Source organism: Xiphophorus maculatus, chromosome 7 (genome assembly GCF_002775205.1).
Source record: "Xiphophorus maculatus strain JP 163 A chromosome 7, X_maculatus-5.0-male, whole genome shotgun sequence".
Lineage (NCBI taxonomy): Eukaryota > Metazoa > Chordata > Actinopteri > Cyprinodontiformes > Poeciliidae > Xiphophorus > Xiphophorus maculatus.
In genome coordinates this window covers 26,622,992-26,650,194 of record NC_036449.1, presented here as the reverse complement: position 1 = coordinate 26,650,194, position 27,203 = coordinate 26,622,992, and the positions used below count along the sequence as shown (strand labels likewise).

Below are 27,203 nucleotides of genomic sequence, written 5' to 3'. Positions count from 1 at the left end.
TAGCACATGCAAACTCCACTCTGAAAAGCTCTAAATGTGATATAAACCTAGGAACCTTTTTGGGGGTGCAGGCTGATGAGGTTCCAAATATACATCAAGAAACAGCAAGCGCTGCTAATTGTTATCAACAGAGTTTTACTTCTATTTACGGTCAGCGGAAGTATAAATGGATAATTTCTGATGCTTTTGGTTACATTTCATTTGGGTTTAATGCACCCATGTTTAGACTGAAATAGTTGTATAATCCAACTAAGGCAATATCATATATCTTGATATGTAAAATGTATATCTTGACAACAGAGGCAACTTCAGTGATGCCTCTGTTGTCAATCTGATGATGGGGAAACAAACCAAAGATACAGAAGAGTCAGAGGCACAGAGCTTTAGTAGTGCTGAAATCATGCTTTATTAAATCAGTAAAACTCAAGGAGGATGATATATAAGTTCTACATCAGCAGATCAATAAAGTCAAAGTGCAGGGTAAAACCATAACTGCTTCTCTTCTCACCACAGATGGGCTCAGTGATGTGAATAAAGAAAAAAAAAACCCTGACTACTGACAAGGTGAAACATCTACAAACTACAGACACTCACACTCAAAAACAATAACACATCAGCTACAATCCTCCAAGAGATAGCGCTGCTTCTGCACAGCAGAACTGGTTTTGACTCCCTGTTTTCTTATGGCCAGGAGATGTTGCTTTAGTGAAGCCAATCCAGCCATCCTGTGCCAGAAACAGCGCTCTTTATCAAAATTAATCTAAACCCAAAGAGAGCAGGCCGCTCGCCCTCTTTGCTGGTCATCAAATCGTGGTGGTATGACACAGTCAGTCTGATCACAAGACCAGTTCATGCTGCTTACATGAGGGTGATGCAAACAGCACTCAGGGTCTTGTGCTCATGGTACAACTCATATTAAACTGTAATATCACACGCATAGACGCGTGTCCAAACAAGAACTTTGTCTTTTTGTTTCTGCTTTGTAACATCAACAGGGAGCCTCTCTACCTGTTGAGGCAATCTTGAGACTTCAACTTATCGTTGAGGCACAGAGTTTAGTTTCTTAGTTTAACAGGGTATTCGTTCCAGCGGAAACTTTCTCCTGTCAGCTACTTTTACTTTCTTTTAGTTTCAGTTAATATTATTGTCATAAATAACAATGCATACATTTCCCATAACCGGTAAACTCGGCTATATACATTATGTACATGTCACAGAAAAATTGAGTCATAGTTATCCAATATGGCACATTTTACAACTTTAGACTTTAGTCTAGTTTGGCATAAATTAACGTCAAGTTTGGTACAAAAATAGTTCCTATTTACAAGAATATTCCAGATCTTTATCAAGTAAGATTATTGTAAATAAAAAGTTGAGGACTAAGGGAGTAGGGGATATGATTTTTTTTTCTCATTTTTTACATGGACCGGATGTGCACGTTGACAGTTGCAGAGTCAGAGCCAAGATCGTTGGACAGTCGGAGTGTGTATGCTCCGGCGTCGTCCTCCTTCACCCGAGAGATCATTAGGGTGGAGAGATCTGCCGTGTTATCCACGTGGAACCGCTCATCTCCATTGGGAAGGGTCCGGCCTGAGCGGACCCACTGAACTGAGGGGGCAGGATCTCCAGAGAACATGCCCGCCACTGTCAGAAACTTCCCCGGCTCTGCACTAACATCCTGTGGAAGAGCTTCGATCTTTGGTGGAGTGCCTGTGGACGGAGAGAGAAAGTCCGTGAACATGTCTCAGAGTTTCCATATTTTAGATTTCTGGCCCATAAAATCTGAATTTAAAAACAGTTTTAGATTTTATTGCTGTCTTAACAACTGAAATTATAATACTCTGTGTGCAACTTACAGTTTAGTGCTTAGGTTGAAAATGAAAAAAAAAAGTTAACTAATCTCTTTTCACTGTTTCAGCGTTCATGCCACACAGAAAAACATGACCAGGAATTTCTCTGATAGCTGATTATTAGACGCCACACCACATGACACCACATCAAATATATTAACTGTTATTTACTGGTTGCAAAGACAGAGAAAGAACATCACATCACACCAAACATCTTAAATGTTATTTTTAGATTGCAAAGACAGAGAAAAAACAAGTTAGGTGTTTGAATTCACGTCCTGGGTTTACCAGAAACATGCGCAAGTAAAGTCTCACCTGTTTTAGCCCCGATAGAGAGCGCCTTTACATGCGAGCAGGCAGACATACCAATTGTTTTGCTGCTGGAGCTCATGGAAACCACTGACTCAGCCATCATGGCAGACATGCTTGTTGCAGACATGCTGTCAAATGAATACTGGCCAACAGCAGAGTGGGAACTGCTGCTGTAACTGCTGGCCTGCATTGAGGACGCTTCCACATTAACTGACGAGGCTAAGAAACTTTTCTGCATGCTCATAGCAGCCTCAGTAGAAGCTCTTTGCTCCACAATAGCCATTTGTATTGGTTCCTCAACAAGAGCTGTGAAAATGCAAATAACAAGCAGATGGCTAAGATCACAAACAATGAGGTGTTGAGTGCAGAGACTGAATGTAAGCCGAAGTTCCTGTCATGCCTTGTATTTCTGAGTGCCAATTCAATTGATTTAAATTCATTTCACTTTTTTTTATTGAAATGAAAGCACAAAGAGTTGCCAACATAATAAAAAACTGAAAAACAAATTCAGAAAGATTACATTGACTAATATCTTAAAGAAGTGATAAAATTGTAACAACATCAATAAATACACACAGAAGGGAAAATATCTAATGCAAACTTTAACATTAAAGCATTTTTAAGCATTCCAGGACTAAACTATTAGAACGTTTTGTATGCAAGCCATTTAAAGCCCTTTGACAAAGTGCATCTAATTGAATTAAGCTGAAACACAGATGTAACTTACTAAGGACGTTGAGCGATGATGTTGCAGAGCACTGTCCAAACTTATTCCTGGCTTTTACTGTGTATTTCCCACTATCTGCAATTGTGGCTTCACAAATCTCCAGAGTGTATAAGTTCTTAGAACGGCTCAGTTTGATGTTTGGAGTGACACATATCTGGAAAACATGTTTCCTTTTATTGGAATACTGACTGACAACGTCTTAGCACAAATTGTCAAGGCAAAAAGAAAAAAAAACATTTATGTAAACCAAAAACTACTCACAAGCGTGTTGTCTTTCAACCACTCCAGTTCAGGGGAAAGGTCTCCACCAATTTCACAGGTAAACATAACATTTTGTCCCTCGTTCACGTTTTGAGACCTTGGTTGCACCAGGAAGTAGGGTGCATCAGAGCTCTTGAGTGTGACATTGATGTTAAACTGACACCGAATCAGGCCTTGCTCTGTTTGAGCTTGACAGGTGATAATCCCTTGCTCTCGCTGACTGACACACTTGATGGTCAGAGTCTGGTCATTTCCAGATACTCCATATTTGTACTGCTCTGAGTTGTCCAGTTCCTGCCCATTCAGAATCCATCTGATGTCAGAAGCCCCATGAATGTTGGCCCTAAGAGTCACAGATTGACCTTCTTTGATGGATTTCTGGATTTCAGAGGACTTCATATCCTTCACGCAAGACAATATTTCCTCATGCAACATTTTCTTTCTTAGGATTTCCTCAGAGATTGGAACAGGGCTCTTTAATTCTGAAATGAAAAATATTCAGGAGTTTATTTATAACATCAGAATATTTATAGCAGCTATAGATCCTTTCACCACAGCATATTTTCTTACCTTTCACAGTGACTGTGCAGGTTGTTGATACTGCTCCAGAGGAGTTTATGGCTGTGCACTTGTAGACACCACTATCAGATACCTCTGATTCATAGATCTCTAGATGAGCTGAACATTGGTCATCAAATAATTCATACTTTCCACCTTGAGATAGTGCCTGAAAACCCATAAAACAAGATAGTTACGGTTGTCAAATCCTATGAAATGTTTTGAATAGTTTGAACATTTATATGTTTTACCTTTCCATCCTTTGACCAAGAGACGGTAGGTTTGGGCTCTCCTGTCACCTTCACAGAAAGTTTGACAATAGAGTTACAGGATGCAGTGACATCATTGAGTCCTGTTGAAAAAAAGGGCTTCTTTTCAATAGTTGGTGACATCACCCTCTTCGGTGACTTGATTGGTGGGATCACTTGCTCCCTTTCAGATGGAGTTGGGGATTTGGGAGTTGGGGCCTTCGGAGTAGGAGACTTCGGTGTTGGGGACTTTGGTGTTGGGGATTTTGGGGAAACTGGAGATTTTACTCTTTGGGGAGATTTGACTGGCTCAGGTGACTTGACTCTCTGAGGGGATTTGACCGGTTCAGGGGACTTGGGTAATGGTGATTTAGCCTCGGGAGAAGTAATTCTGGGAGTAGCAACTACTTTCTCCTTTGACTCAGACTTTTTTATTTTTAAAGTGAAATGGGCTTCCTGCTTTCCAGTAGAATTTTCTACTAGTAAGGTGTAACTCCCTTCATCTGACACCTCAACTGCAGAAATCTCAAAGGTGGAATTGTACTGAGTGGATACAATGTGGTGACGGGCAGAAGGAGCAACGGTGGTTCCTTCACGAAGCCAGGACATAGAAGGTGCTGGTTCACCAGCCACATCACACTCAAATCGAGCATTGTCTCCTTCCTCCACAGTCAAGGACTGTGGTTTAGTCAGGATTGCGGCAGGGACTCCTGGTTTTTCCCTTGGCTCCTCAACAACAGTAGTTGTCTCTTTTACAATTTCAGTGACCGTTTCCTCTACAGTTGTTTTGGATGAAGAAACATGATACACCTCTGTTCGAGTCATCTCTGGCAGATGAGCTGATGGTGGTTCCTCATCTTTGCGAAGTGATGAAAAAGCAGCATACTCTTCCCCTGCTACATCTAACGTAGCATAATCAGAAGTTTCTCCTTTAGCATTCTTGCAGACTACACGGTATGTACCTGAATCTTCTGTCACACAGTTGTTGATCTGCAGAGTTAAAACTCCACTGATGTTGGTCATGTAGTATTTGTTGCTTTGATGAATCTCCTTCCCATTGTGGAACCATTTGATCTCAGGCTCAGGTTTGGCTTGGATATTCAGGGTAAATTTTGTGTTGGAACCGTAGGGTATACGATGAGATCGCATCCTGATGGTAATACGTGGGGCATGGTCCAGACTGAAGGGAGCCTGTGTTACAACCTCGACTTTCTTCTCTACAGATCTTCTCTCTGATCTGAGTGCCTGTTTTCTCTCCTCATACCTGGACAAAAAGTCCACTTTTGGAAGTGTGACATCTGTCTTTGAAGCCTTTCCTGCTTCATATGATTTTTCTACCTGTGGTTCAGGTAATGGAACCTTTTTTATAGGTTTAGGAATATATTCTGTTGCAAAAGTTGTTATATGCTCAGATTCAGTGCTCTCAGAGTAGGTTGAAACTGTAATGGCTTCCTTTCTAGAGGTACGTGTCTTTTCCTCAAATTCCATGTGCTTGAGTTGACTCTTGTAAGAAGAGATTCTCTCAGTGGTTGCATGTGGACGTAGCAGCTCTAAATCTTCTCTTTCTTCATACACCCGTTGTTTCTGTCTTGGAGGCTTGTATGTTGTCTTGTCATGACGTTGGCGAAGATCAACAAAACTTGGGCCAGCCTCATATTTAGAAGGAATTCTGTATGAATCATATCTTTTAATCTCTTCTCCTTCTTCCTCATCACTGTAGACTCTCCTTGGAGATGTTGGGCGCAAAGCAGACAGTTCAAAGCGAACTGGACTTAGACTAGGTGGAGAAGCAGAGTAACCAAGCTCCAACTCTTCCTCCAGACGGAGTCTTTCTTCTTCTGTTCTCTTCATAGAGAGATATTCACCTACAGGTAGCAGTAGCTCCTCATCTGAGAGGTCTCCCAGAGAACGCCTCCTGAGCCTGCGGTAGGCCTCCATTTCAGGAGAAGGAGTGCGATGCCTTGCGGGCCTCACAGTCTCCAAGTCGTCCTGAGTCATAGAAGAGATGCGCCACTTAGGTTTATACTGTTCCTTGATCCTGATGGGCACCTCATAAAACTGTTCCCACCGTGACAGACGGATACGTTTCATTCTCTTTTGCCTGATTTTTTCCATTGGCTCAGGGAATTCATATTGATCCCGCAGCTTCTTGTACCATTTCATGTCAGACAGTGGCTGGAAGTGTTTAATTTCCACATCTTCCTCGAGAACAGCTGGATTAATGACACGAGGTGCAGGAACAACATATGGCATACGAAGCCTTTTCTCATCTGCTCTCTTTTTTCTCTCCTCTTGTTCTTTCTTAATTTCAGCTTCAGTTTTCTCACCTTTCTTAGTTGTAACAGCAGGTTTAAACATAGTGGCTGCCTCCCTGACAGCTTCTACTGCTGCAGGTGGGAGAGGTGTAACAACAGTGCCTGCCAAAATCTGAGCCAGTCTAACCTTTTTATCCAATTCCTCTTGTCCAGCTATCTTTTGCTTCTCCTTTTCACTGGGCTCATATTCCTTCTTTACATGAGTTACTCTCTCCACTTTAAGAGTTGCTTGGCAGCTGGCAGATCCAGCAGAGTTGGTTGCTGTAACCCTGTATACACCAGAGTCCTCAGGGAGAGTGTCTCTTACATGAAGGATGTAGTAGTCCAAGCCTTCATGAACAACTTCTATGGATGGTCCAAAGGCTAAAGGTGTGCCATCTTTCTCCCACTTCAGTGTTGGGTGGCCAGAAACTCTAATCTCAAAACGAACATTCTGACCCTCCTTGCACTCAATGTTTGCAAGCAACCGTTTGAACATGGGCCTCAAAGTGAGATCTGCTGGTTTAGGGCGAGCAACAACAGTGAGGCGGGCCTTGCAGCTGTCATCGCCATACCTGTTACGGGCTACAACACTGTACTCAGCATCATCCTCCTTTTCCAAATTATGGATTATAAGCTGGTACAAGCCTTTGTCAGTAGTGAAGGTGTATTTCCTGTCATCATGTCCAGGGATAAGCTTTTGTCCAGATTTATGCCAGATAACACGAGGCTCAGGATGAACAGTGATGGTTACTCCAAAGCGCACATCCTCACCAAGATAGGCTGTGCGGTTGACCAGAGGAAGAGTAAATTCTGGTGGCTTCTGAAGCAGTCTAGCAGTGTCAACTCTTCGCTTTGTTCTTCTAACCACACGAGTAGTGAAGAAGTCACGGTAGGATCTAACCCCACTGACAAAAAGCTCTGCATAAGCACTATCTTCACCATACTCATTCACAACCTTGCATCTGTAAGTGCCATCATCTGCTCTAGTGATCTTGTTGATGGTAATTACAGCCAGACCATCTTCATATTCAATTTCATATTTGTCTCCAGCTTCAAGTTGCCTGACACCACAGTACCATGTAACTTCAGTGGTGCTGTCATAATTTTCAATGTTACAGATGAACTTCACATTATCTCCTTCATTGACCACTGCATGGCTAACTTGGCCTGCAAGAGGACCATGTTCAAATGGAGCAATCTTTACTTTAGAGACAAAGACACCACGCTGGGACCTGATTGAACCACCGCTGGCCACACGGGCAGCAGAAATTGCAGTGCTCCATTCTTTCTTGACCATTGCCTGGTAGTATCTCTTGTGTCTGCCTACTGGGATTGCCCTGGCACTTATCTCTTCTACAGGTTTTGTTAGCCAAGGATGCAGCAAAGCCTCAGCTGCAGTCATACGGTGCTTGCGTTCTTTTGTCATTAAACGATCTGTAAAGTCTAAGGCTTCTACACTTACTTGCTTAAATGACTCATCATCATAGCCATAGGCTGCATTTGAAATGTTATCAATCATTTGTTGGTTGGTTTCGGCTGTGAATGGATTAAGACCACTGAGAAGCACGTAGGTAAGGACACCCACAGACCACATGTCAGTAACTGTACTAACCATGTCACACTGGTGGATCTCAGGGGCAGCATACTCTGCAGTAGTGTACTGAATCTTGATTTGTTCTCCAGGTGTCAGATGTCTGGATTGCCCCAGTTCAATAATCTTCACAGTTGAGCTGCTTCTAGTTGTGTATACAATGTTTTCAGGTCTGATATCAAAGTGCCCATATCTCTGAGAATGCAGATATTCCAGAGCTGAACAGATCTGCCTGATATAGTTAACAATCTCCCGTTCATTGAACTCAAACTCTGCTGTATTAAGGCGCTCAAAGATGTCATGGCCAGAAATGAAGTCATAGATCAGGACCAATTCCTCAGGGCTTTCAAAGGACTCATGAAGAAGCAGGAAGCTAGCGTGTTTGGCCAAATTGAGTGTTGCAATTTCCTTTTTAATTATTGCCTGATCAGCACCTCTCACTTTGACAAATTTGGCCATGTAGGTCTTCTCAGAGCTAATATCAACACAGCGGTGAACAATGCCAAATTGGCCTCTGCCCAGTTCTTCTGCAATGGAATATTTGTTGTGCAGATTCTTGGTGTCGGAGTGTTGAGCTTTGCCCTTGGGGACTCGTTCAGTATCACCAACCTCTCTGTCATAAAGTAAAACTCTGGATTTGTCTTCTTTAGTCATGACAGGTCCACTGCTTTCAGATGGGGCACTCTGTCCAAATTTGTTTTCAGCAATAACTCTGAACTGATAGCTTGTACCTCCAAACAAATTAATTACGGTATAGTGGGTGTCACGGGACTGTGCAACACGTTCCCACCTCTCAGCAGTGGTCGGACATTTTTCAATGATGTAGCATATAACCTTGCTGCCACCATCATTGGCTGGAGCCACCCAGTTCAGTGTGACTGAGTCTCTGGACACATCACTGGCTTTGATGCCACGAGGTGGATCAGGCACATCAGCAACATCCAATTCAACGGTTTGTTGATCAATACCAAATCTGTTCTTGGCACAGACAATGTAGAAACCTGCATCCTTCTTTTCCACTCCATTGGCAAACACCAGGGAAGTGAACGATCTAGTGACGATCACCTGGTAGTGACCATTACTGTCAATAAGATCTTGTCCCTTCTGCCATGTAATAACAGGATCTGGTTTACCACTGAAGGGAATCTTGATATTGACCACCTCCCCACGTAAAGCTGGGATGGCTTCCTTGTCTTTCAGGTTCTTTGGTAAATTAATCTTGGCAGGGACTAAAAAGAAAAAAAATAATTACATTTTAGTGAGTTAGATATATTAACAGCACTTTAATGTTAAATATGTAATTAACTTCATTGATGAAATTAAGTGTTTTAAGCTTACTTTCAACATCTAGAGAGACTGTAGCACATATTGAGCCCCCTTGGTTGGTGGCTCTGATCTGATAAACAGTGGAGTCTTCCTCATCAGCCTCAGTGATGACCAGCTGGTGGTATCCTCCCTTAAACTCCTGGATCTTGATCTTCTTTCCATCTGAGTGGATCTCCTTTCCTCGTCTAAACCATTTAATCACAGGCTTAGGCTGTCCTGTAATCTTGCACACAAGGGTAGCATTGCTCTTGTATTTGACACTCATGTTCCTCAGCTCCTCCTTGAAGGCAGGAGCACGGACATCTATGGCAGTTGCAGGTATGATGGCAGGGGTCTCCTCACTGTAATCACTTTCTCCTCCAAGGTTTTCACACTTGACACGGAAGATGTATTCTATGCCCTCAGTTAGGTGCTTGACAGAGAATACAGTTTGCTTGATCTCATCTGTGGTAACTGGAGTCCATTCAGTCCATTCCTTCTTATCTTTTTTATGTTTCTTTTCAAGGCAATAGCTCTTGATCTTAGATCCCCCATCGCTTAGTGGGGGCTTCCAGGAAACCACACAGGAATCCTTAGTGATACCAGAAACAACTGGTGACAAAGGTGGTGATGGTCTCTCTGTGGACATATATTAAGGAAACACTTGTCAACTTTTTTGCAATAAAGTTTAGGTTGTAAAACAATTTCTTTGTTCCTTGTGAAATAAAATGTGACATTGTCTTACCCAGTTGGCTCTTGATCAGGATGGGAGAGATTAGCTCCAGTGGCTCACTGTTGCCATATCTATTCTGGGCATAAACACGGAAAAAGTATCCAGCACTGTCGATGAGGTTGGGCACACGGCAAGATGTGCTGTTAATGGAGGAAGACACAAGTTCCCACTCCATGCCCTCTTTGTCTTCTCTTTTTTCTACAATATAGTTGGTGATCATACAGCCTCCATCATCCTTGGGCGGTTTCCAGCTGATAATGACAGAATTCTTAAGGAGGGCATCCAGGACAATGGGTCCCTGAGGTATATCAGGTTTGTCTGTGGACAAAGGTACAGGATGTTATTGTACAGAAATCTGATCGTATTCCTATTATCACTGCAGGTTTTTGTACAGTACTAAAAACAATTTAATTCACATACCATAAATTTCAACATTGAATGCAGTGTCAGCCCTGCCAAAGTGGTTATGCAGTCTGATCCTATATTTTCCTCCATTCACTCGGCGCTGGGCGTTCTTTACTACTAGGTGTGTGTAGTGCTCAGTGGTCTCAATGCTAATTTCCTCTGTGTTTTCCAGTGTCTTAGCTCCATGCAGCCACATGATCTTTGGCTGAGGACGACCAATATAAACAACATGGATGCGTAGAGTTGTTCCCAGTCCAGCATAATATGTTTCCTTAAGTGGGTAATCGGGGTGGAAGGATGGAGCAGCCTCCAACACTAGAATGCCAGTGGTCTCAACTTCTCCTGCTTCATTCACTGCCTTGCAAGTATATTCTCCTTCATCTTCCTGCTGGTCTGTCATGATAGACAGGGAGTGGTTGCGGCCGTCAGAGCTCATCTCATACTTGCGGGACTCAACAATTTCCTTTCCAGCGTGATACCACTTAATTTCTGGAACAGGTCGGCCAACAATCTGGCATTTCATGACAGCAGGCTGGCCAAGCTTGGCAGTGGCTTCATCCATTTCTTTCCTAAGGCTTGGTTTACTTTCAGCTGTTGGTAAAAACAACTTAATGAAACAATGAAACATCCTGTGTTTAATAATGTTATAAACTGTATTCAGCTGCACTCACCTATTAGTTTCGTCTTGATGCATGTGGCAGTCCTACGGGGTCTACTCATTCCTGTTTCATTCTCAGCAAAGACTCTGAACTCATATTCGGTGGCCTCAGCCAGGCCTACCATGGTGAATTCCTTTTCCTTAACCCTCTGTTTATTGCACTTCTTCCAGGTGCTTTCAATAGATTTTCTGTACTCAACCCAGTAGCCCAGGACTTCCTTTCCGCCATCACACTCAGGAGGTTGCCAGCAAATAGTAATAAAGTTGTTACTTACATTCACTGTGTCAATCTCTCCTGGTTGACTGGGCTTGTCTGTGAAAAAACATTAAGTCAAATTTGTTCTTTACATTGTCTATATTCTTTTGAATTCTCTAACAGAAAAACTAAAGGAGAAACTATGCTAATATCTACCAGTACTAATTACTATATTTACTAACCATTGTTTTTATCTCCTGAAATAAAAACATTGTTTAAAACATTTTTAGTCCTAAACATTATTTGGACTTAACACTAGATTAATTAAGCAATAAATTTTTTAATGATGTAATTGCTAAATAGTAATGACTACATAAATCCTATGTGGAACTTTATCAGCACACAATACTCACCAAATGGATCTTTACATGTGACAGGATCAGATGCTGGACCAGCCTCACTTTCACCTATATTGTTAACAGCAATAATGTGGAATTGGTAGTCTGTATCAGGAGTAAGTCCATGTATAGTAAACATAGTAGAGGTGATCTTGGTCTCATGGCGGATCCATGTCTCAGTGGAAACCTCCTTGTACTCAACAAAATAACCATTAATGGCAGATCCTCCATCATCCTTTGGTCTGGACCAGGCAAGTGCCACTGAGCTTTTGGTAACATCCATTATCTCAGGGGGGGCAGTTGAAGGCTCAGGAGGACCTAATTGTGAAAGCAGATAAAGTTTTGTAAATAAAATACATAATTTAAAGCTTTTCAAAGACAGTTGGTTTGCAGAAAACAAAACTTACAGAGAGGAGTCTTTGGTACCAGTGGTTGTTCAGATTTTAGAGATGCACTGATGCCAAATGAGTTTTCAGCAGTAACTTTGAAGTGGTATTCTGTTCCTTCTTTTAAGCCCTTAACAACAAGCTGGGTCTCCGTTACTCTAGAGTCCACGGTGTACCAGGCATTTCTGGCTGCTTCACGCCTTTCTACAATGTAGCCAAGAATCTCTGAGCCACCATCATCCTTGGGTGGCTTCCAAGAGACCTTTACAGAGTTGGCTTGGATTTCCTCAAAGACCATTGGTCCCTCTGGAGCACTTGAGCGGCCGATGACTCTGACCTTAATCTGGGCTTTCTTCTTTCCAACCTTATTTTCCAGCAGGAGCTCATACAGACCAGAGTCACTCCTCTCTGCTCCCTTTATCACCAACTCACTGGAGTCCTCGGTGGAGGCAATCATAGCCTTCACAGCGATAGCTCCAGTATCCTTTGACCATTTACAAGTTGGAAGGGGTTTGCCTTTAATGGGTACGGAGAGTCTAACCACTCCTCCATGACGGACAACGTACACATCTTTGTATTTCAACTCCAGTTCATAATCAGGAGATTCTGAAAAACAATAATTTTGCAAAAACTTAGTTTTTCTGAGCACTTGTTTTATCTCATAAACCTGATTGCACAGTTGTAAATGTGGTTTCCTACCAAGCATTTCTGTTACTTTGACCGTTCCTGGTACTTCTGCAGGTTCTCCAGAACCACCAGCATTACAAGCCATTACACGGAATTTGAACTCCTCTCCTTGGGGCATGTTGGTCAGCGTGTACTCGCATATGAGAGATGGCGTGGTGTTGCACTTGATCCAGGCCACAGAGCCCACCTTCTGCATTTCAATCAAATAACCATCTACTCTAGCATCTCCCTCATCATCAGGTGGACTCCAAGCAAGCGACACAGATGACTTGGTAGTTTCTGTGATTCTTGGGTTTTGAGGACAGCCGGGTGGATCTGCACGGGAAAAAAACATATGCCAGATGTTGTGACTTTCTTAAGTTATGCTTAATATTACTTCTCATTTTGACAACACTTTAAATTATGGGATTTTTTTTCAACTTTAACCAAGTATATATTAAAGTCTTAATTTTTGCTTACCAATGGGATCTGTTGCTACTGCTGGTTTGGATGGCAAGCTTGGCTTGCTCAGGCCTCTTGCGTTAATGGCTGTGATTCTATGTTCATATTCCAGGCCTTCAATCAACCCAGTTGACCTGTACCTGGTCATAGTGACAGGGTTCTTGTTTGCACGCACCCATCGGTCAGCCCTTACTTCTTTGCGCTCAATGATGTATCCAGAAACCTCAAGACCACCGTCTTCATCTGGTGGCTCCCAAGCCACAGTCATTCCATCACGAGACACATCAAAGGTAATTGGACGACCAGGAGGTCCAGGCACATCTGTAGAGGAAGCTAGTGTTACCATTTTGCTGCTGTCATATAATACTGGTCTGCATTATACAGCAAGAGTATAATGTATAGCTAAGGTTAAGAGTCTTACTTTTCAAGCTCCTACAAGTGACAATCTCAGACTGGAGGAACTCTCCGGTGCCATAGCGATTCACAGCAGCTGCACGGAAGACATATTCATCTCCCTCAATGAGGTTCTCAAACCTGAACAATGGTCTGCTCACAGAGTCAGAAACAGTCACCCAGCCAGGTCTGTGAGCATCACGCTGTTCTACTAAATAACCACTAATGGGAGCTCCACCATCTCTGACTGGGGGATCCCAGCTGCAGGTGACTGTAGTGGCATCAATCTCATCAAATCGTATAGGCCCGTTTGGTTCATCTGGTTTAGCTGAAAAAGTGAAGAAAGAGAAATGATGGTCAGTTTACACGTGTCCTGCAGGTTATGATAATATTTTCACGGCACACAAACTTCAAGTGGACTACAATCGTTAACTAAATATTAAATGTCTGCTATGTGGTTGGTGCTGACTTAGCTATTAATACAGTAATGAATTAATAAATAAATGATAGCTGGAAAAATTTCTTACAGAGAATGATGACCTTGATGACCTCAGTGATGACTCCAACAACATTCTTGACTTCAAGTATGTAGTCACCGCTGTCATTAATGGTTGTGTCAGACACAGTTAGCTTGGAGAACTTGCCAGTGCTTTTGACCTTCACCCGATCTGTTATCTTTATCTTGTTGTCCGCAAAATACCAGGATGAAACAGGAGGAGGCCTGCCAATAATTGGTAGGTCCAGCTCCAATGTCTTACCAGCCAAAACATTAACAACCTTCTGGGGAATGCTGGCCATATCTACCGCAGGCATCACTAAAAGAAAAAAACACGTTTTTTGCCTCAGTGAGAAGTATTAACAGCCAGGATGTTGCACTACATCTTAATTATGAAATGATTTAAATGAAAATAAGGGTAGTAGAGCTTTGCTCTTTTGTTACCTCTCTGTTCCTGGACAGTGACAGCAGCAACAAGTTCTTTTAGCTCACTGGCTCCTCTGCTGTTGGCAGCTTTAATTCTGAACAAATATTGTTCTTTCTCATTCAGTTTCTCTATGGTGTGTTCAAAGTCTGTGAGCTTCAGTGTTGCCACCTTCATCCACTTGTCAGTACCAAACTTGCAAGCTTCAATGATGTAACCTGTCAACCTACTGCCACCATCATGCTCTGGCTTTTCCCAAGACAGAGTGACTGTGCTCTTGGTGACATCTGTCACCTCAAACTTATGTGGTGGAAGAGGAACTTCACAAACCAAGATGACATCTGGAGTCTCGCAGGGCTCTCCAATTCCATAAATGTTTTCAGGGAGGACACGGAAGTAATATAGCATTCCCTCCATCAGATTATCAATCTTATAGGAAGTTTTACTGCACTTGGAAGTTACTGTCTTGTAGGCTCTCATTGAGGCCTCTCGTCTTTCAATGACGTAGTTATTGACAGGAGCACCACCATCCACAGCTGGGGCTTCCCAGGAAATGGTGGCAGAGTCCTTAGTGAGCTCTTTCATCTTGATTGGCCCAGTTGGTCCAGGTGTGTCTAAGAATATAAATGTGTCTCTAGTCAAAATACAAACTTTCAAAAATTGGGTTAACTTTATAAAAACAATATAAAATATATAATGGAAATCAAACAATTAAATAAAATAATTTATAGATAGTAATATTAACATACCATAAACCTTGACAAGAATACTGACTTCCTGCTTCCCAGCAGTGTTCTCAGCCAACAGCGTGTACTTGCCAGCATCATAGCGATGAACCTTGTCAATTATGAGAGTGGTGGATTTGTTTGTGACCTCAATGAAGCCTCTATTATGGAGGTCAACACCAGGTTTGCTCCATGTTATGGTAGGGGCAGGACGGCCTGTGACACTGACAAAAAGGCGGAGGGAGCCACCAGCACGCAAACAGATTGTCTTTTTGAGGTCATCGTGGAGCTCAAAATCGGGAGGTTCTGTAAGAGATAGATGATGAGTTGCAAAATTCAGATCTAAGGAACCTTTTTTGTGTACACAACATTTTCTTTTGTGGGACAAATGCAAACAAATCAATGAAATCAGCAGATATTTATACTTATTTTCTGAGGCCTGTTAAAATATTTACCAATTCTTTCCACTGGCTCAGTCTCGGCACATGGTTCACTAAAGTCTCCTGTACCATTGACGTTGATACCAGCCACTCTGAAACAATACTTCTTGCCTGCAGAAAGTCCAGTCACCACATACTCTGCAGCACGCAAGGTCTTTTCATGGGCCTTCTTCCACTCCTCTGCCCCAGCTTCCTGCATCTCCAGAATGTAGCCAATCACATCAGCACCTCCATCTTCCACAGGTCGAGACCAAGCAAGGCTAATGCTGTCAGCATGGGTGTCGATGATTCGAGGAATAGAAGGAGGTGCAGGAGTGCCTATGAAAAGGTAGGTCAGTTTATATGAGCTCTTCTAAATTATTTACTAATAACATATGGTTTTACTCTCTACTACCGTCTTTGAAAACTATCATGACACTTATAGATTAAAGTTAATATGAAGGTCATTGACATCTTCAGTGACATGTTATCCAAAGCAATAATGAAACTTACTCGTTGGCACTCTGCAGACGACATAGAGAGAAACCTCACTGGGTTCACTCTCGCCGGCCTTGTTAATGGCTGTCACTCTGAACTGATAGATGTTTCCTTCAGTCAAACCGGCCACCTTTAGAGTGGTATCCAGGTGAGCACCATCCTTGTTCACCTTTACCCAGCGGGCACTCTTTTTCTCATGTCTTTCAACTAGGTAATGAGTTATTGGGCTACCACCATCATTTTCTGGCTTTAGCCACTCTATAGTGGCAAAATCCTTTCCTGAAACTAGAATCTCTGGGGCTCCAGGAGGAGTGGGAACAGCTAAGGAATAGATAACAAAAAGAGACTTTAGTGGTAATGAGCTGATTTGTTTCATGCATTCCTCTTTGGTAAGATTAGTCTTTTTGATTGTAGTTTAAATACCTTGAGACAATAGAATAGACAACAGAATCCTGGTTAAATTAAACTGGCATTTTGATATTTTTAATCCTCACATTTAGGGATTTGTTTTCAATAGTTTCACTTGTACTTACTGAATGTGTTTTTGGCCACCATCGGCTGTGACTGGAGGTAAACGCCGGAACCATACTTGTTGACTCCACGAACTCTGAACAAGTACTCTGTGTTCTTGAACAGACCAGTGATGTTGCATGTCAGCTCCTTGCACTCAGCATTCATGATCACCCAGTTCAGCCTGTTGGTATCACGCCTCTCTACAATGTAGTGTGTAATGTCATCTCCGCCATCCTCAAGAGGAGGCTTCCAGCTTAGAGTGCATGACTCTTCTGTTATTTTGCTGATTTCAATGTTGCCTTCGCACACTCCAGGTGTGTCTAGTCAAAAACAGACATATTTAGAGTAAGTCACTTTGCAAAAATGTGCCAAGAGTTATCAAATTACAAATAATTCAGATGGTAAACAAATAAACAAAAAACTTACCAAGCACTTTGACATTGACCTCTGCAGTCTTGGTTCCACTCACGTTTCTGGCTGTTAGGATGTATTTCCCAGTATCATCTCTGTCACAAAATTTAATAATGGCCATAGCTCTGGTAGGGGTGTACTGCAGGTGATACTTTTCACACATCTCCAATTCCCTGTTGCCCTTGGACCAGAAAGCCTTTGGATCAGGTCTACCTCCCACTGCAGCATCCAGAACCAGGTCTGAACCAGCTCTGACCACTACAGTTTCAGAGAGAAGTTTGCTGTCCAAATTGGCCTTTGGTGGTTCTGTTAAGTGGACATAAATTTGACAATTATCAACTGTCACTTCAGTTTTACTGTTCTCATATTCAGATGTATCTTGGTCATGGTCTGGCTGTTACTATGTTCAAACTGACATTGCACAAAATAAAACCAATGCAGTTCTATCTAACTATCATGTCTGAAATTATGCTTAACAGAGTATTGAAGATTTCCATGGAATAAACTCTTACCAAAATCAGTCTTGCACTGCACAGACCCCGTGGATTCAGATGGTGTGCTGAAGACTTGGTTGGCATTTTTTGCAATCACCCTAAATTCATAGGCCTCTCCCTCTCCAAGGGCAGTAACGGTGAAGAAATGATCTGTTACATTGGTGTAGTTACACTTGAGCCAGCGGCCCTCGCCTGTCAAAGTGTAGGGCTTTCGTTCGATGATGTAGCCAACAATTGGACTACCGCCATCATTCAATGGAGCTGACCATTTCAAGGAGACAGTGGTTCTTGTAACCTTGGTGACTTCAGGTTTACTTGGTGGATCTAAATGACAGTCAAAAGATTATTGTCAGATAGGATAGAACAACACATTTCTTAGCAGAAAAACATCATACTATAGTAACATTTTACTACTGGCAAAACGTACCAACTGGATTTTGAGCAACTGCTCCCTTAGAGGCCTCACTGGCTTTGCTGAGTCCTGCACTGTTCATGGCATAGGCCCTGAACTGGTATTCCAGGCCTTCAACTAGGCCTTCCACCTTGTAGTAGCATTCAAAGCATGGGATCTTATTTTCCCTAACCCACAATATATTGTTTCTCTCCTTCTTTTCAATCCAGTAGCCTGTCACCTTGCTTCCACCATCATGGTAGGGTTCCTCCCATCTTAGGGTCATTGTGTTTGCTGTGACATTAAATACTGAAGGTTTTGTTGGAGGTCCTGGAGGTGCTGTATTTAAAAAAGAGTTTAGTAATTACAATGTAGTTCAACAAAGATCACACATTTGAGATATTTATTAATGTAGTATAAAACCACATATTTTCAAAGAAAGAAAAAAGTTGAGGGCAACACTTACAGAAGGGATGTTCTGCAACGATCGTCTCGGACTCAGTGGGCTTGCTGACCCCAAATCGGTTCTCAGCTGAGATTCTGAATGTGTATTGCATATATTTGGTCAGGTGACTAACATGAAGAGATGTGCGCTTCACACTAGAGTTGATCAACTGCCAAGCTGTGGAGCCAGATTCACGCTTCTCCACAATGTAGTTGGTGATGTCAGTGCCACCATCATCCTCAGGTGGTTGCCAATTAACAACGCAGGACTCAGAGGTGATGGAAGAAATTTCAATTGGTCCAGATGGAGGACTTGGTCTACCTGTAACGTTAACTTCGACCGTAAATGTCTTGGTTCCTGTTACATTTTCCAGCGTAAGATAGTATTTTCCTCCATCTCCTCTCATGGCTTCTTTGACTGAGATACTAGCTCTGTCTTTAGATACTTTGATTGTGACTCTGTCTGAGTTCTTTAGTTTCATTTCTTCCAACTTCCATGAGACCTTAGGAGCAGGTCTACCAATGATAGGAACATCGATGGTGAATGTGCCGCCAGACCTGCATGTGACAAGCTGGTTGGGTATCTCACTAAGGTCAGCAGCAGGCTCAATGTGAGGCTCCTTTACCAGCACGGGCGCCAGAGTTTTCTTTGGTAAACTATAACCAGCTTCATTTTTAGCCTTCACACGGAAGTCATACTCATCACCCTTATTGAGCTTTTCAACAGCAAAGGTAAGATTCTTGGTGTTTCCAACCACTACCCATTTGTCTCCATCCTTTGGTCTAGCCTCAATAACATAACACTGAATGCGGCTGCCACCATCATGTTCTGGCTTCAACCAGCCTAGTAACACAGAATTATCTGTGGTATCGAGGATATCCAGTCTCTTTGGAGATGATGGCTCTGCTGTGGCAATGACTGGTTCAGTTAACTCAAAGGCCTCACCCAGACCATGGTGGTTTTCAGCTGAGACTCTGAAGAAATAAGGAACTCCCTCCAGCAGGTCCTGGATCTTGAGAATACCCTGTGTGCATTTGCCACCAGATTGCTGCCATGTCCGTCGACTAGCCTCACGCCGCTCAACAATATAGTGATGAATACGAGCTCCACCGTCATTGACAGGTGGCTCCCAGACAAGTGTGACTGATCCTCTGGAGACTTCCTTGAAAGCTACGGCCTGTGGCGGTCCAGGTGTATCCATTACTTTTACCACAAAGGCAACAGCCTTACTACCACTGGAATTCTCCAGGTTGACTGTGTATTTGCCTGTGTCATATCTAGAGCAGTTTTCGATGCTTAAAGAGCTGTAACCATCAATAGTTGTGATCTCTGACATTCCGCTTAGTTCTCCTTCCTCCTTCACCCATGTAGCAGAAGGAATGGGCTTTCCTCTGAAGTGAATGCCCAAACATATAGAACCTCCAGCCTTGACTATGTGTGTCTGTTTAAATGTGGCATCAATATCCACCTGTGGTGGTGTTAACCTATCAACAGCCTGGACAGGTTCTGGAATCTCCTTGTCTTCACCTCTGCCTACATGATTAACTGCTGCAACATGGAATTTGTACTCAGCTCCTGTCTGTAAACCTGTCACCACATAATTAGTTTCTGACACAAGTTCCTCATTTACTCTCTTCCATTCAGTGCCTTCTCCCTTCACCATTTCAATGATGTAGCCAATGATCTCCATGCCTCCATCATCAACTGGTTTGGTCCATTCCAAACTAATGGAAGTGTTTGTGGAGTCTGACACACAAACCACAGATGGAGCACATGGAATGTCTTTAGGTTCAGCAGCCTTGATTGGCAAAGAGATGTTGCTAGGAGGCCCAAAGCCAGCGTCGTTCACAGCCATGACTCGGAACTCATATTCCATATCTTCTGATAGGTTAAGCACCTTGTGAGCGCATTCAATGATAGGTTTTTTGGTAATCACCTTGTAAAACCGAACGGTTTTCTTTTCTCTTTTCTCTAAAATATAATGCTGAATAGGGTTGCCTCCATCAGATGTTGGAGAAGTCCAGGACAGTGTTATGCTCTCTCCTGTCACCTCAGTGGCATCAGGAGTTCCTGGGGCATCAGGAGTTGCTGGAAGAAAACATTTTGGAGCTCAATGATTAAATGAAGATGAACAATTTAAGTAGAATCTAGAAAATGTAGAAAATATTCTGTATATTTTCAAAGCTTTGGAAATTTTCCACTTACTGTATTGCAGTTGTGCAATTATAGGACTGGATTCCAGGGGTCTACCAACACCAAACTTGTTAACTGCAGACACCCTGAACTGGTACTCATTGGACTTGATGAGCTTGGTTGCATTAAAAGTACACTCCTTACATTCATCAGACACTAAGGCCCAGGAAATTTTGGCAGTTTCCCGTTTTTCAATGATGTAATGTGTAATCTCAGAGCAGCCATCATTTTCTGGTGGGTTCCAAGACAGAGTGCACTTGCCCTCTGAAATATTTGTGAAGGTGATTGGTCCTACTGGCTCCCCTGGTGTGTCTGTATTACAGAGTCACATGGAGATAATTAAAATAAAACAGAATAGAAGGATAAATAAAAAGCACACTGGAAAAAAAGCATTTAATCACCAGACTAAATAATATTGGTATTACCTTGTACTTGAATTAGAATAGTCTCCTTTTTGGTTCCAGATCCATTGGTAGCTTCTACAGTGTATAGGCCACGATGTGTGCGGTCAGCATCTCGGACAAACAGAGTGCTGGATCCAGGAACAGTAATGATGTCCATCATCTTTTTGGTAATCTCCACATCATCTTTGAACCAGACAACATTCGGAACTGGGCGTCCAGTGACGGTCACTTTCACCCGGATGTTATCTCCTGCCTTTACTGTCAAACCCTCAAAGTACTCGGGCCCAAACTCAATATTTGGAGGAGCTGATTGAAGAAAATTAATGTTAGTTTTTAATGTGTAGCAGTAAAAAATAGTAAGTTGGTTTTTGAATGTTACATTAATGTAAAAACTGGTGTGCATACATTAGACCTATTAGTCTTAGTGTAATATATTTACATTTTTTGCAACTCACCATTTTCACTTCGTACAGCAATAAAACCAGAGGAGTTGGATGGGGGACTGACAATGCCTATAGCATTTCTAGCAATGACTCTGAACTCGTAGCGCTCATTTGTTGTCAACCCTGTGACAGTGTACTGGCAGTCATGTACTTCAGTCAGATTGGCCTTGAACCAGCGACCGTGTCCTTGACGTTTCTCAATGCTGTAGCTTGTTATCTTGCTACCGCCATCACGTTTAGGGGCATCCCATTTTAGTGTTACTGAGTCACTGGTTACATCGGTGTAATCAGGTTGGCCAGGTGGGTCTAAAAGACATTGCATTTATATTAGATTTAATACACTATCATGCTAAACACATAATTCCAACAAAAGGGATGTATAATTGTGTATTATTTTCACAAAGACTTACCAACAGGACTCACAGCCATTGTTGGCTTGCTTTCATCACTCATTCGGCTAAAGCCAGCATCATTTTGAGCATAGACTCTAAAAGAGTACTCAAGACCTTCTATGAGTTCCAAAATCCTGTAATCCATTTCTTTTATAAGAACAGTGTTCACTTTTTGCCACATGATGCTATTCTTTTCTTTTTTCTCCACATGGTATCCCTGGATGGGAGTTCCACCATCATAGATTGGTTTTTCCCACTGGATTGTCATGCCATCATTAGTAACATTATAAACAACTGGTTTTCCTGGTGGTCCTGGAGGTCTGAATTGGTGCTTAGCAATAACCATTTGTGAGATTAGAGGTTCACTCACACCATATCGGTTTTCAGCACACACTCTGAACTGGTATTGGACACCCTTGATCAAATTGGGGACTCTAAACTGAGTACTCTCAACATGGGAGGAAGCCATCTTCCAGTTAGATTGGGAGGTGTCACGTTTCTCCACTGTGTAACAAGTAATGGCTCCCCCACCATCATCATTAGGCTCATCCCAGGAGATCATGACATTGTCAGCTCTGACTTCATCCAGGCGAATGGGTCCAACTGGCTTTGATGGTGGACCAAGAGTAATGACAAAGATGTGGAAGGATTTCCTGTTGACCTTGTTGTCAAGACTCAGGGTGTATTTGCCTTCATTCTCCTTCTTTACATTCTTAATCATTAGAGTGGCTTTGTTTTCAGTTGTCTTAAATCGAACTTGGTCACTTTCCTTCAGAGGCAGACTGTCCTTTAACCACTGCACAGCAGGTCTAGGCTTGCCTCTGTATGGCAACTCAATATGCACATTATGACCCAAACGGACACTGAGGCTACCGCCTGGGTATTCTCTGAGGTCTGCCTCAGGAGTGATGATGTAGTCAATGACCTTGATAGGGCCATGCTCAACAAAATCACCCTGTCCCTTCTCATTTCTGGCTGCAACTCTGAAGAACACCTCAGAGTGCTCCTTGAGTTTCTTGACCTCAGATTCACATTGTCTGCTGACTCCTCCCATTGACCACTCCTCATCCTTCAGCTTTATCTCAATGACATAGTCAGAGATGATGCTGCCTCCATCGTAATCAGGCTTTAGCCACTGTAGTGTCACAGAGGTCTTAGATGAATCTTTCATAGAAATTTCTTTGACTGGTCCTGGAGTTTCTGTAGCCTTGACAGGTTCCTGTGTTTCACATGGATCACCAATGCCATTCTCATTTTCTGCTAAGACGCGGAAGAAGAAAGTTGTCTTTTCTGAGAGATCTTCAAGAGTGTATGTAGTATTTGTGCATTTGTTTGTCACTGCAGAGTATGATCTCTTAGAGGAGTCCCTCTTCTCAACAATGTAGTTTGTGATCTCAGCACCACCATCAAGAAGTGGAGGGTCCCAGCAGAGGGTGACTTTTCCACGGGTAACATCCTTCATAACCAAGTTTCTGCACTGAGCTGGGGTATCCTGTACCTTCACAGATAGAGATAGTGTTTTTGGTTCTCCGACACCATTCTCTATCTTGACTGTGTACTTTCCAGTGTCAAGTCTGGTCACTTCACGCATGATGAGCACAGTTGTTGTGTCTGAGTGATGGAACTCATATTTGGGATTGCGATCTACGCATTCTTCTCCTTTGCTCCAGGAAGCAGTGGGAGCAGGTCTGCCCTTCAATGGAACAGACAACTCCACATCTTTACCAGCTTTGACAATATAGTGAGTTCTCATGGCAACATCTGAGTCAATCTGTGCTTCCTCTGTGAAGGGCATACAAATTTACAGTGTTACACAGATTGACAAAACACAAACAAGACATGTAAGCAATTTTCAATATTCTTTTTAAATTACCCAGGATATCTTTGGCCTGCACAGGCTCAGTCATCTCTAAAGGTTCTCCACGGCCAGCACAGTTCACGGCAGAGACTCTGAAGAAGTAGTTTGTATCTGGTTTAAGATTGTGAACTGTGTACTCTGTAGTCTTAACCTCACCCTTAGAAGTAACCATGGCCCAGTCTTTCTCTCCTTCAACAAGCTTCTCCACCATATAGCTGGTAACCTCACTACCTCCATCCCATTCAGGCTTAGACCAACCCAAGGTGATGGATGTCTTTGTTGAGTCCACAACCTTTAGCTTGCAAGGCTCATCTGGTGGATCTGTGAAATTAAAATTATTAGATTTTAATGAGTAGCTTAAGTCTGATGATTTGTTTTTAAAGTTATTTTTCACATACCAACTGGGTCAGCAGCCTTATAATAGTCTGACACATCAGAGAATGGTCCCTCCCCAGCTTTGTTAATGGCACAGACACGATATTGATACTCATTTCCTTCTGTCAGGTGGTACACCATCTGTTTGATGTCAGTAATAGGATCTTTATACACTCTGATCCAGCGCAAGCTCTTCTTATCCCGTCTCTCTAGATAATAGCCAATCACAGGGCTACCACCATCCACTCCAGGTTTGTCCCATTCTACTAGCATCGTGGTCTTGGTGGCCGTGTTTACTTCTGGAGTATGAGGCTGGCCAGGAGTTACTTTAGAAAAAGACAAAATTAAATATTAAGGCAAATGAAATGAAAATGACAGCCAATAATGAAATAAATGTGAGAATAAACAGAAGAAAAAATAGGATATTTAGTAGTGACTGATGAGGAAAGGATTAACTTTATTGTAATAGAACAAAAAACTCACCAAAGGCATTCTTAGCGATGACCGGTTCAGACTCGAGTGGCTCTCCAACTCCAAATTTGTTAACTCCCATCACTCTGAAAACATACTCATTTCCACGCACCAATTTTCCGACTGTGATGTGTGTATTCTCATATCTATCTGAAACAGTTGACCAGACCACTCTGCTGGTTTCACGCTTCTCAACAACATAGTGGGTAACTTTGGAACCTCCCTGGTCAGACTCTGGAACTGGTTCCCAGCTGAAGATTATCCGGTCTGCTGTTATGGAGTTGAAATTGATAAGGCCAGAGGGGGGTCCAGGTTTGTCTAAAAAGAGAGTCAAAAGACACATGATCATCAACTGTATATCTCTGTATCAACCTCTGACAAACTGGATGATTCATAAAATAAGGAAATCTCAGCAGAAATTTAAGTGTTTAACGTACCAAGGATTTCAATCCTGATTGTAGCAGAAGCTGATCCCAAAACATTTTTGATCTTAATTTCATATGAGCCTGTGTCAAAGCGAGTTGCATCCTTAATCAGAACAGCGGAGGAGTCTGTTGTGCTTTCAACAGACACAGTAGAAGAGGTTATCAGCTCCTTTCCATCCTTGAGCCACACAATAGTTGGCAGAGGCTTGGCAATAATTCCTACTCTCAGTTTTACTGAAGCCCCAGCTTTATACTGGACCACATCCAGATACTCAGGAGGAAGATCAATAGCTGGGGCACCTATAAAAAATATTTGTAAATATCAATCACAGTTATCAACAAAACATAAATATGCAAAATTGAATCCATAACCTACCACATGCATCAACACAGGTGACGGGGCCAGCAATAAGAGAAGGGTTGCTGACAGATCCAACAGCATTCTTAGCATAAACTCTGAACTCATAAGATTCATCTTGAGTGAGTCCATATGCAGTGAAGCCCAATTCAATGATGTTTGTAAAGTTGGCTTTCACCCATCTGCCATTAGGAGCTTCCCTTCTCTCCACACTGTAGCCAGTTATCTTACTGCCTCCATCAAATGGTGGTTTCTGCCAAGTCAGGCTGACAGAGTTCTTTGTGACTTCTGTGACACGAACATTTGCTGGGGGCTCTACAACATCAATGTGGAAAACATCCAAGTCAAAGGAAGAAAAGGGATACATTAAAAGTAGCTTTGGATACTATGTGTATTAGAAATTTGCCAACATTAGATATAAAATTATGTATACACTGAACATGTCTGATAAGGATAAAATTAAACTATGAAATTAAAGACTTACCACAGGCATCAATCGCAAGCACCTCTTCAGATGTCTTGCTCATCTTTCCGATACCAGCAGCATTTTCAGCTGCTACTTTGAATTCATAGATGAGGCCTGGACAGATATTTGTAACTCGCCACTGGTTTCCTGGTATTGCTGTTTTATTAACCTTCTGCCAGATGCTGCTGCTTCTCTCTTTCATTTGAAGGTGATATCCAATTACAGGGCTTCCGCCATCAGTGACTGGCTCATTCCAGCACACTGTCAAACTCTCTCTGGAAACAAAGCTAACCCATGGGGTGGATGGAGGACCCGGGATTACTGAAAGACACCAACATTTTGTTAAAGCAGTTAAGAAAGAATAATGAGTCATAAAATCAGATGAAAAATCTTTATTAAATTGACTCAATGACTTACTGTAAGGTAGTTGGATCATGACTGGTTTACTGTCAATGTGGTTGCTTAGACCATAGCGATTCTCGGCCTTGATTCTGAACTGATACTCCTCCCCCTTGGTTAGCTTATTCACCTTGATAGCACTCCTGGCGATGTTAGTTGACACCTCTACCCAAGCAGGAGTACTTGTTTCACGTTTCAGAACAACATAGTTGGTAACAGGACTTCCACCATCATATGCTGGAGGATCCCATTTTAGACATACTGTGGTCTCTCCAACCTCTTCAATCTGAACTGGACCAACTGGAGGTCCAGGTTTATCCAGCACAATGAAAATAAGAGAGATCTTGGTTGTTCCCCCTGCATTTGAGGCAGTGACTTCATATTTTCCAGCATCACTTGAAACGCTTTCACTTAGAGTTATAAGTAGGCTATCAGGAGTCACTTCTGTCAGAAGTCTCTTGGACCCTTTGATGACAACATTGTTTTTGGATATTGTCACCTTTGGCATGGGTTTTCCAGTAAGAGGAATCTCAAAAGTCAGGTCAGATCCTGCTTTTACATATACTGTATTCTTGGGGTAGTTCTTTAAGTCAAACTCTGGAGCCTCTGTTAAAAAAAACAATACAAGACTATCAAGATTGATAAAATATATCTTAAAATTAATACACACTTATCTGACTAAGCACCAAACTTTTAATATGTCTAAAACAGTGAAATTTACTAAAACAAAAAACAAATTACGTTTTTTTTTATTTTAAAATAAAGAAAGAAAATTTACCATGTATCTCCTTGACAATAACTGGAACAATCATCTCCTTAGGTTCACTGAGTCCAGCATGGTTTTCAGCACGAACTCTGAAGAAGTATTCAGCCCCTTCTCTGAGGCTCTTAATGATATGAGTCAAGGTCCTCACAGTTGCACATTTCACCCACTTGGTCTGACCCTTCTCTACAGCATCAATGAGGTAACCAGTGACCTTGCTTCCACCATCATATTCTGGTCTTGTCCAGGCAAGTGTAACACTGTCTTTAGTGACATTTGCAACTCCAAGTTTCAGTGGTGGACTTGGTACCTCTGCAAAAAACAATAAGACATTTGTGTTTAACTATGTTAGGATCTGTATCAAAAAATTATACAACTATCATTGATTATTCAG

At 42.2% G+C, this 27,203-nt stretch overlaps 1 protein-coding gene across 1 annotated transcript in view; it reads right to left on the bottom strand.

Moving 5' to 3' along the window:
* Window positions 1-382: 382 nt before the first annotated feature.
* The window catches only part of LOC102230320 (titin-like), a 163,867-nt gene continuing 137,046 nt past the window's right edge, over window positions 383-27,203 (bottom strand). The window contains exons 179-215 of the mRNA XM_023337299.1: window positions 26,825-27,121; window positions 26,065-26,652; window positions 25,666-25,968; window positions 25,200-25,496; window positions 24,836-25,123; window positions 24,411-24,716; window positions 23,951-24,253; window positions 23,568-23,873; window positions 21,713-23,476; window positions 21,315-21,608; window positions 20,881-21,165; window positions 20,468-20,767; window positions 18,284-20,350; window positions 17,854-18,156; window positions 17,445-17,750; window positions 16,948-17,238; window positions 16,542-16,841; window positions 16,024-16,329; window positions 15,547-15,849; window positions 15,116-15,397; window positions 14,387-14,980; window positions 13,974-14,261; window positions 13,475-13,774; window positions 13,072-13,374; window positions 12,625-12,927; window positions 11,947-12,531; window positions 11,555-11,857; window positions 10,959-11,258; window positions 10,303-10,878; window positions 9,895-10,200; window positions 9,183-9,788; window positions 3,960-9,073; window positions 3,721-3,877; window positions 3,151-3,632; window positions 2,890-3,043; window positions 2,166-2,468; window positions 383-1,710 (exon numbers count right to left, since the gene is read on the bottom strand). Coding sequence (XP_023193067.1) covers window positions 1,418-1,710; window positions 2,166-2,468; window positions 2,890-3,043; window positions 3,151-3,632; window positions 3,721-3,877; window positions 3,960-9,073; window positions 9,183-9,788; window positions 9,895-10,200; window positions 10,303-10,878; window positions 10,959-11,258; window positions 11,555-11,857; window positions 11,947-12,531; window positions 12,625-12,927; window positions 13,072-13,374; window positions 13,475-13,774; window positions 13,974-14,261; window positions 14,387-14,980; window positions 15,116-15,397; window positions 15,547-15,849; window positions 16,024-16,329; window positions 16,542-16,841; window positions 16,948-17,238; window positions 17,445-17,750; window positions 17,854-18,156; window positions 18,284-20,350; window positions 20,468-20,767; window positions 20,881-21,165; window positions 21,315-21,608; window positions 21,713-23,476; window positions 23,568-23,873; window positions 23,951-24,253; window positions 24,411-24,716; window positions 24,836-25,123; window positions 25,200-25,496; window positions 25,666-25,968; window positions 26,065-26,652; window positions 26,825-27,121 — 20,456 coding nt within the window. The 3' untranslated portion in view covers window positions 383-1,417. The remainder of the gene's footprint in view (window positions 1,711-2,165; window positions 2,469-2,889; window positions 3,044-3,150; window positions 3,633-3,720; window positions 3,878-3,959; window positions 9,074-9,182; window positions 9,789-9,894; window positions 10,201-10,302; window positions 10,879-10,958; window positions 11,259-11,554; window positions 11,858-11,946; window positions 12,532-12,624; window positions 12,928-13,071; window positions 13,375-13,474; window positions 13,775-13,973; window positions 14,262-14,386; window positions 14,981-15,115; window positions 15,398-15,546; window positions 15,850-16,023; window positions 16,330-16,541; window positions 16,842-16,947; window positions 17,239-17,444; window positions 17,751-17,853; window positions 18,157-18,283; window positions 20,351-20,467; window positions 20,768-20,880; window positions 21,166-21,314; window positions 21,609-21,712; window positions 23,477-23,567; window positions 23,874-23,950; window positions 24,254-24,410; window positions 24,717-24,835; window positions 25,124-25,199; window positions 25,497-25,665; window positions 25,969-26,064; window positions 26,653-26,824; window positions 27,122-27,203) is intronic.